The 8,902-nt window shown below is 53.2% G+C and overlaps 1 protein-coding gene across 1 annotated transcript; it reads left to right on the top strand.

The window, feature by feature from the left end:
• Nucleotides 1-384: 384 nt before the first annotated feature.
• Nucleotides 385-7,513, top strand: SLC35B2 (solute carrier family 35 member B2). Its single transcript, XM_069852569.1, has 4 exons — nucleotides 385-409; nucleotides 3,417-3,610; nucleotides 3,915-4,075; nucleotides 5,329-7,513. The coding sequence occupies exons 2-4, from the start codon at nucleotides 3,454-3,456 to the stop codon at nucleotides 6,265-6,267; spliced, it is 1,257 nt and encodes a 418-aa protein (XP_069708670.1). The 5' UTR covers nucleotides 385-409; nucleotides 3,417-3,453; the 3' UTR covers nucleotides 6,268-7,513.
• The last annotated feature ends 1,389 nt before the right edge of the window (nucleotides 7,514-8,902 follow it).

Here is an 8,902-nt window from a genome sequence, read left to right as displayed (position 1 = left end):
TCTATGATTATGTGATTTTACTATTCTATGATTTCTATCATTCTGTGATAGTGCGATTCTACGATTTCTACGATTCTATGAGTATGTGATTCCGGGATTCTATAATTCCTATCATTCTGCGATTGTGCGATTCTCCGATTCCTACGATTCCCGATTCCCAGCGCAGGGAGCCGGCGCAGCCCCCTCCCCAGCAGCTCCACAACCCCCATCCCCCCTCCCTCCCCGGCTCCGCTCCCTCCCCCTCCGCGCCACGAGTGGGCGCCCGCGCAGCCTCTGCGCGGCTCGGGCCCCGCGGCTCCTCCGGGGCGGCAGGGGGCGCTGCGCGGCGGCTCCGCGCCGGGCGCGGGCGGCCCGTCCCTCCTCCGCGGGCGCCGGGAGCCGGGCCGAGGGGCGAGCGGCGGCGCCGCAGGTGGGCAGCGGGGCCCCCGCCGGGCACGGGGGGTGCGGGAGCCGCCCGAGGCTGTTCCCGCCGCCCGGGGGGGGGGGGGGGCTAGGGGAGGAGGCGGGGGGATTCCGAGTTCGTGGTGTGTGTTGCGGGGGGGGAAATATGGGCTTCTATCCACGACATGAGGATGTGGGAGGTGGTGGAACGGGTCCAGAGGAGGGCTGCGAGGATGATGCGAGGGCTGGAGCAGCTCCCGTAGGAGGACAGGCTGAGAGACTTGGGGTTGTTCAGCCTGGAGAAGGCTCCGGGGAGACCTTATGCCGACTTCCCGGTATTGAATGGGGCTGCAGGAAAGCTGGGGAGGGACCTCTTACAAGGGCATGGGGTGATAGGAGAGGGGGAATGGCTTTCAATTGGAGGGGCAAAGATTTAGATTCGACATTACAAAGAAATTCTTCATGATGTAGGCGGTGAGGCACCGGCACAGGTTGCCCAGGGAAGCTGTGGCTGCCCCATGACTGGAGGTGTTCGAGGCCAGGTTGGATGGGGCTTTGAGCAGCCTGATCTGATGGGAGGTGTCCCTGCCCACGGCAGGAGTGTTGGAATTAAATGATCTTTAAGGTCCCTTCCAACTCAAACCATTCTGTGATTCTATAATTCTACAAGTCTATGATTCTGTGACTCTAAGCTCCGGGCTTGCATTCAACCTCAGCCTTTGGATGCGGTAGAGATGCGCTCGAGAGGTGCAGGGCTGCAGGACAGGGATTTCTTTCAGGCCTCTGGCCCGGGAGCCAAATTTTGCGTTGTGGGCAGAGGGCTGTGGCCAACGTGTGTTTGAGAGCCGCCCCTCCTGCGCGAGGGAACAGTAGCTGAGTCTGTCATCGCGGCTCCCTGGCTGTTCTGCAGGCCCCAGACTAAGGCTCCTTTCATGCCTTAGCGTGCTGCCTGCTTGCCCTGCGCGGCCCCCTCCTTTTTTACCTGTAACACTGGTGTCCCTGTTCCTTCCCAGCCTCAGCAGGGAGGGCAGGACCTGCTGCACTGAGTCAGCTCTCGGGGCCTGGGAATTGCTAGCGCAGGCATAGAGAGAGCCATTGTCTCTCTACAGCCTCCTCTTCGTGGTCGCTGTGGGAGACCAGAGCTGGTTCTCCTCCCGTGGCAGAGCTGAGGGGGCCACCGGCGGTAACAGAAGGCGCAGTCACGCTGAACAGAGCTGGCTGGCTTTCAGTCTCCATCAGGTTGAAAGGAGACGTGGCCCGTGAGTTTAGCAACCAACTCTGCCATTTGTATCTGACTTCTGCAAAAGGAAACAGCATTTCTACAAACTTTTTCCAGCAAGAGAGCGGCTGTTATCAACCAGGATTACTCATACGAGCAAATCCAGGAGCATTTGTGCAGCTTCAGCCCCAGGTACCTGAACTGAACTGTGTTCTCGCACCCCTTCAGCCTACAATGATGACCCTGCGGCAGGAGAGAGGACAGGGGTGGATGTGTCAAACTGCCTTTTCTATGGGGGAAAGCAGGGTGGGATGGGAAGCAGACCCCCCTGGGGAAACCCACTCCCAGCTGTTTGCACTTGTCTCTGGGCTGGGAATTTCTGAGTCTTTTAGGTCACAGACGGGAGATTTCAGGGTGAAACACAGCCTCGGCCTAGGTCAGGTTGTTGGACTTCGGGGACCTGGCCACAGCAACTGAGTATAAAAAAAGCCCCTGAGGCCTTTCCCAGGGGTGCAAGAGATTGGTTGCTTGTTCATGAAATGGACTTAATGATCTTTAAAGCTCTAAGTTTGTAAGTCTCTTGAGTTTCATGTGAGGGCTGCAAGAGGCCACAGTTACATTATGTTAGGGACAGGTACACCCCTAAACAGGGCCTAAATTCCTTTGACTCACTTGTTGTATTTGGGGAGCAGGGATTAACATCTCTGGTCCTTTCAGTCACAGGAGCTCAGGCCTTCTTCTAGTGCATGTTAATGTAGCCAGCCCCACAGCACCCTCACCTGGCCCCCAAAGCAATCAGAAGGCTTTCTTTACTGGGGAAACTGGGGTAGGGAAGGAGCATGGACCAAGGAAACCTCCTATCCTGATGCAGGAAGCTGCAGCTTGCTCTGTGAGGGGAGAATGTAGGTGGTTTTCAGTGTAGGAAGTATTTGCCTGCTTCTGTTGTGTACCTGATGCTCTTGTTCTTTGCGTGAACCCTGAATATCACAAGTTTGCCTCTGTGAGGGAGGGAAAAACTCCTTCAGGAAGTATTAAATCTGTTTTAAAGCTGGCTAGGTCACTCTCTAGGACTGTAGCTGAAGAATATAATCTATGCCTTCTCGGATAGACCTAGTAAAATCTCAACCAGGCAGCTGGTAGAAAAGTTCCTTCCCAGCCCATCTCTCTGTCTGTGTCTTGCCAGTTGGTGAGTCCTGGTAGTTTCCTTTAAGCTGTGGGGAATCCCTTGGCACGCTCCCTTCCAGGGTTGTGTGGGAAAGTGGGGGAGGCTGACAGCCTGAGCCCTCCCTGGCTCTCCTCCACTCACCTGGTGTAGCCAGAGGGAGAAGCTTTGAACAGTTTGCTCTGCGGAAGGCCACTCTGGCCACAGGCTTGAAACATGAGCTGCTAGGTAGCAGTCACTTTTTCCATTCAGTGACCTTTTCTTTTTCCACCCAGGAGGTGCACTCAAATTTAACCTAGAAAGGTGACATGTGAGGTTGTCCTTGCGTTTAGAGTAAGGGCGTTGTCAAAACCAGATGGTTACAGCAGTATTCAAATGTTATCTCCAATCCTAGAAATCCAAGTTACTAAGTCCACATGTTCCAGAGCCAGTGCAAACACCCTTAACAGAAGCAAACAAATGTCTGGCATGTGCATTTCAGTTCCGGAGGACTTTTTCTACTCCATGTGCTGCCAACATTTCTGTTGTCGCTGGGGTGGGATCGGGGTGCTTCCTGCTGGTGTGGAGCAGGATGGGTGGTGGGTGGCGCAGGCATGTGGAACAGAGCTGGCCAAGTACCAGTCACCTACCACCTGCCTCTTTCTTTCTCCGCAGATTTTGGCTTCCGCTTGTGTTGGTTTCCCTCCCTACAATGGCTACTGGTGAAGAGATCCCCCCTGGCCTGCAGGACTCATGGGGGGACTTCTGGCTCTTCCGTTTCTTTGTTAATGCTGCTGGGTATGCAAGTATTGTGGTGCCGGGATTCCTCCTCATCCAGTACTTCAAGAGAAGGAATTACCTGGAGACAGGTAAGGGCAGGAGCTTCTCTTCCGCATCCTGCATCTCTGTGAGCTCTCCGCACCCTCTTGGTCCAACTCTGTTCAGTGCTGACAGGTTATTTCCCCAACCTGCTTTGTCAGACCAGGCTTGAGCCACATGCAGAGCTGCATCCCAGAGCTGTCTAGGTGCTACCCTGAAACGCATTTCTCTGAGGCCCTTGCACCAGCAGATGTGGATGCTAGTAAGGAGGGAGGCTTCACCTCTCAAGCTGGAGCAGCTTGTGGTGCCCAGGCTGTGGTTAATTTTATCTCCGTGTTCTCTTGCTTCATTCAGGCCGAGGCATTTGCTTCCCTGTCATCAAATCATGCGTGTTCGGCTCTGAGGCAAAGTCTGTACACCAGGAGGACGGCTCCCTGCCACCCCGAGCAGAACCCACAGAGTCCTCTACAGCCCGACAGGTCTTCAAGCTGCTCTTCTGTGCTGCTGGTCTACAGGTAGGGACCCTGTGTGTGTGGCTGTGGCCATCCCACCCCAGGGAGAAGGACGTGAGGAGCAGGTTTGTGTCTGTTCCTTGAAGACCAAGGATGTGGTGCTGTCCTTGATTGGGGCAGGGTTGGAGGCTGGCCAGGATAGTCCACAGAGCTGCTGTGTCACGTCTAAGGGCTGTGGAGGTCCTTCTAGCTGGCGTCGTTTGCATTGAGACCTCCTGTCCATCTGATCACAGTCCTCTGCAGCCATGGATAGGGAAAATTCTGTGATTCAGCAGATTGTTAAGGCCGCTTTTGTTCTGGCCCTCATGTCAGAGCAGTAGATAGTTTGAGCCCTCTTATCTCATCTCCCTGGTTCTCCTCTGGGTCACCTGGGGCGTGACGGATTGGATTTGAATACTGGAGAGAACTACAGATAAGCTGGAATTTTTAATCATAGTTTCCCGAAGTCTCAGCTACAGCCTGAGCATCATTAGGAAGGGCAGCTTTTTGGGTCTGTCACAGACTGAAAATAGAAATGTGGGCATTTTGACAGAAAAAACATGCATCCCACAGCCAGCAGAAGACACCCACTCTCTGGCCCACTATCTCAGCCCAGTCAGTTTTGCTGAGGGTCAGCACCAAGTACTCTTGAGAGGATGGAATTTCTCGGTGCCTCAGTTTCTTGGAGGGGATGTGTGGTGAGAGGAAGTCTAACTTCCGTGGGGGACTTGGTAAAACTACACCAGAAGTAATGGAAGTGACAATCATAACAGTGATCATCCCTGGAGGACAATTTCCTCTGCGAGGTTTGAAACTAGTATTGATTTGGATAGAAGAACTGGGCCTAGGGAGCTGGAAGTGAAAACCAATGCAGAGGCTCCTGGGAAAACCGCCAGAAACTGCTGCAGGGAGCTGGCACCAAAACCACAGCCGTGCATTGGTAATGTTCCCGTTCCCTGATCCCGTTGGTCTGGTTGAACGGGCAGCTTAAAGCATAACTGCTTGCTGTACGCCAGGATGTTTGCTTTGCAGGCTTCTCTCCTCTTGAAGAGGCTGTAAACTGAGCGGGTTTTGTTTGGGATGGGATGTTCCTGTTTGTAACTGCACGAGACAGTGCGTTCCCTCAGACAGGTGTCAGGGAGGCATTGGTGTGCAAAGGACGGGGTGATGCTGGGGCAAGCAAGGATCTATTGGGATCTGTCCTTCCCATGGTCCCATGGTTGCTTGCAGCTGCCTTGGCAGGTCTTGATTCTCCCCGTGCTTGTCTTGCTTCACAGGCCTCCTACCTTACATGGGGTGTCCTCCAGGAGCGTGTGATGACGAGAACATATGGTGCCACTGAAACAGACCCTGGTGAGAAATTCAAGGACTCCCAGTTCCTAGTGTTCATGAACCGCATCCTGGCCTTCACAGTGGCTGGTCTGTACTGCGCCCTGACCAAGCAGCCACGCCACGGGGCTCCTATGTACAAATACTCTTTTGCCTCCCTCTCCAACATCCTCAGCAGCTGGTGCCAGTATGAGGCACTCAAATACATCAGCTTCCCTACCCAGGTGCTGGCCAAGGCCTCCAAAGTGATCCCAGTGATGATGATGGGCAAACTCGTGTCACACAAGAGTTATGAATACTGGGAGTACCTGACTGCTGCTCTTATCTCTGTGGGGGTCAGCATGTTCCTGCTCTCCAGTGCTCCCAACAGGCACGTGTCCACTGTCACTACTTTCTCAGGCGTTGTCCTCCTGGCCGGCTATATAATCTTTGACAGCTTCACTTCCAACTGGCAGGATGCCCTCTTCACCTACAAGATGTCTCCCGTGCAGATGATGTTTGGTGTCAACGTCTTCTCCTGCCTTTTCACGGTGGGCTCTCTCCTGGAGCAGGGTGCCTTGCTAGAGTCGTTACGCTTCATGGCCCGCCACTCAGAATTCACCACCCATGCTGTGCTGCTCTCGGTGTGCTCTGCCTGTGGCCAGCTCTTCATCTTCTACACCATCAACCAGTTTGGGGCAGCCGTCTTCACCATCATCATGACCCTCCGCCAGGCCTTTGCCATCCTCCTCTCCTGCCTCATCTACGGGCACACTGTGACTGTTGTGGGTGGGCTGGGAGTAGCCGTTGTCTTCATGGCTCTATTCCTCCGTGTCTATGCCCGCAGCCGCATGAAGAAGCGCAGTAAGAAGCTCCCACCAGGCGAGTCCCCTGTACAAAAGGTCTAAGGAGCTAAGACCAAGGCATTTAAGCCGTGCCTGCTCTCCTATGTCCGCTTGGGGGTACTTGCTTGATTTCTCAGAACCCGCTGAGGAGCAGGGTGAGGTATGGATAGGATGGACCAGTGACTCACTTTTCCACCTGCTTTTCCCAGGAAAGGGACTGGAACAAGCCCAGGGAATGTTCCGGGCTGCCCCAGCTCCAAGCATTTCCGTTTGCCTTAATGGATCAAAGACTTCTGGTCAAGACGTGGCCCTCGGGGGCTCGCGTACTGAGGGAAACCCAGCATGGGGTTGCTGGTACTCTTGCCCCATCTCTGTCTTGTGGTTTCTCTCCAAAGTCACTGATGAACAGGGGAGCTCTTTTCACTGGCACCGTCTTGCCTCTGGCTAATGCTCCTCCATTTGTCGCTACTACAGAGCTCAGCAGGAGGAAGGGGCAAGCAAAACACTAACTTCCTTTTTGAAACACCTCCATGTGAGACAAGTCCTAAGCTGAGCGTGTTGCAAGGTTAGGGGACTTCTCAGTCCCGCTCCCAGCAGGTGCTCCAAGTAGGACAGGCACAGCTAAGGGAAGGACTCCCCAGCCTGTCCTACCCCAGGCCTGGGATCTGTCCTGGGAGGGCACTGCAGTGGAAACTGGTACCTCCCAGTCTGGTTTTATCAGTTCTTTGCTTCTACTCCAAGACACTTTTCTTTGATTTCCTTGGCCCAGACTGATTTTTATACAGAGACTGAGGCTGGCCAGTACGATTCCCAAGGCTTGCTGAGTTGTTCTAGGTTGCTTTTTGGTTACATCCGCTGCTGTTGTACAGGCCAAAGGCTGCGCTGCCCAGAAGCCCCAGCATCACCTCTGAGTGTCTCAGTGCCACGGTTTCTGGGCTTTGTAGTTGCCATTCAGAGAAGCACAAATAGCCCCTCTTCTTCCTGCCAACTGGAAGCATCAGCCTCAGCTTTCTGGGGGCCCAGCCAGAGCCCCACTGTGCCTGGAGGGCTGAGAGATGGGGCAGAGCCCACTTGCAGTGCCTTGTTCCTGCTCTACAGGCTGCGGGGTATGGAGTGAGTGGGCACCCGCTCCTCAGGTAGCAGGAGACTGAGCTCTGGAAACTGCTTTTCCCCAGAAGCCTGGGTTTTACTGGTTAACCCTTTTCTCCTCAACACAACCTGACTGTCAAGCCAGCAGGTTTTGGTACTTTTGAAAGGTGACTTTTTTCTCATTTTATTTTATTAAATTAAAAATATGCTGCATATTGTGCCCGTGGGGTAAACATTCATTTTTATTGGTTTTTTTTTTCCCCCATGTATCTGGAAGGAGAGGAGAGACTTCCCAACCTTTCCTGTGTCCCTGGTCTCTGTGGGACAGCAAAGCTGTCTGTCATACCTTTCCAAACACAGATGCCTCTACTTTCACCCAGGCAGGTTTATCAGACCCTGACAGCAGTTGATAACCAAGATTCTTGCACATAGAACTAGAGACGATAGCCTGTTTAGAGCTTTTCTTAGGCTAGCAGGAAGATGGAAGAGCTGTTAGCCTGGTCGAGTTTGGCTTGTGGCTTCCCTACATGGTGCAGCTTGGGCAGCCCCTATGGATGTAGCTGCAGCCTGCATAGCCAAATTGAGATGATGCAGAAACCTGCTGAGCTAAGGCCACCAGTGCAAGGCCCCGGAGGAGCCCATCCTTCACGGGGTGCATCTGCACCACCATCAGCTCCACAGGTCACACACCAGAGCCAGTGAGGCTTGGAATGTGTATGGTACATCCTACTGGTACATATGGAAGGCCTGGTGAAAAACCATGTTTGTAGGCCTTAGCGATCTGGTCATGGTGAGGTCTTGGGTCAGAGACAAGGCCTTGGACTAACAGCTAGAGAAAGGGGAGACTCAGGAGAGGCTATAAGGAGAGAACTAGGGCAGGAGCTGCTTTTCACAGGGCTGAGTTACCTGATCCTCCAGGATTAGAAGAGCTGGTGCTGAGCACAGCCCAGGTTTCAGAGCACTTGGCTCTCTAGCAGAGTTTTACCTGTGCTGCTTTCCTATCTCTGTGCTCTTGAAAAGCCCATGCAGCCTCAACAGCCCTTCGTTTTCCTTACAAATTCTCCCAAATGTCTGCCCCAACCATCTACTAACAGACTGAAAGTGGAATGCATATATTTTGCTTGGTCAAAACCAATAGGTTGTCTGCCAGGTTGGGAAGGGGATCCCTTTTCTAATTTAAATGTAGATTTAAAGAAAAAAAATAGTGGAAAAAAGTCCCAAACATTCTGAGTTAAGAAGAATTGACATTACTGATTTGTTAGTTGGCAAAAGCTTCCTATCCAGAGAGAAATCTTACTTTTAAACAATTTTTTTTTCTCGTGTCTCAGGGTAAGAAAACCACCCTAAATGCATTTGTGAGCTCAGCTCCAGCACTACCCTAGCTGCCTGCACCCCAGCAGCTGTCATGCTTGCAGCAGTGCCCTACAGTGCCCTGATGAGCTGTGAGGAACTCCAGCAGGCTCTGCCTCCTCCCTCCCTGTTGATGACAGATACTGGCTAAAGCCCACTCCATTCTGTGACTCTGATGGCTGGCAAGCAACCAGCAAGAGAACTTGATGTTGGTGTCACTTCTCCCTGACAACCCCCAGGGGCCATGGTGGCTGAGGGT

The sequence above is a fragment of the Phaenicophaeus curvirostris genome, chromosome 2, assembly GCF_032191515.1.
Source record: "Phaenicophaeus curvirostris isolate KB17595 chromosome 2, BPBGC_Pcur_1.0, whole genome shotgun sequence".
Taxonomy (NCBI): Eukaryota; Metazoa; Chordata; class Aves; order Cuculiformes; family Cuculidae; genus Phaenicophaeus; species Phaenicophaeus curvirostris.
This window is presented reverse-complemented; position numbering and strand designations above follow the sequence as displayed.

What these genes read in the sequence shown, in the direction of transcription:
- SLC35B2 (XM_069852569.1), top strand. Translation starts at nt 3,454, where the DNA reads ATGGCTACTGGTGAAGAGATCCCCCCTGGCCTGCAGGACTCATGGGGG. An exon ending in AAGGAATTACCTGGAGACAG is followed by an intron (nt 3,611 to 3,914) that starts GTAAGGGCAGGA and finishes TGCTTCATTCAG; the next exon opens with GCCGAGGCATTTGCTTCCCT. An exon ending in TCTGTGCTGCTGGTCTACAG is followed by an intron (nt 4,076 to 5,328) that starts GTAGGGACCCTG and finishes CTTGCTTCACAG; the next exon opens with GCCTCCTACCTTACATGGGG.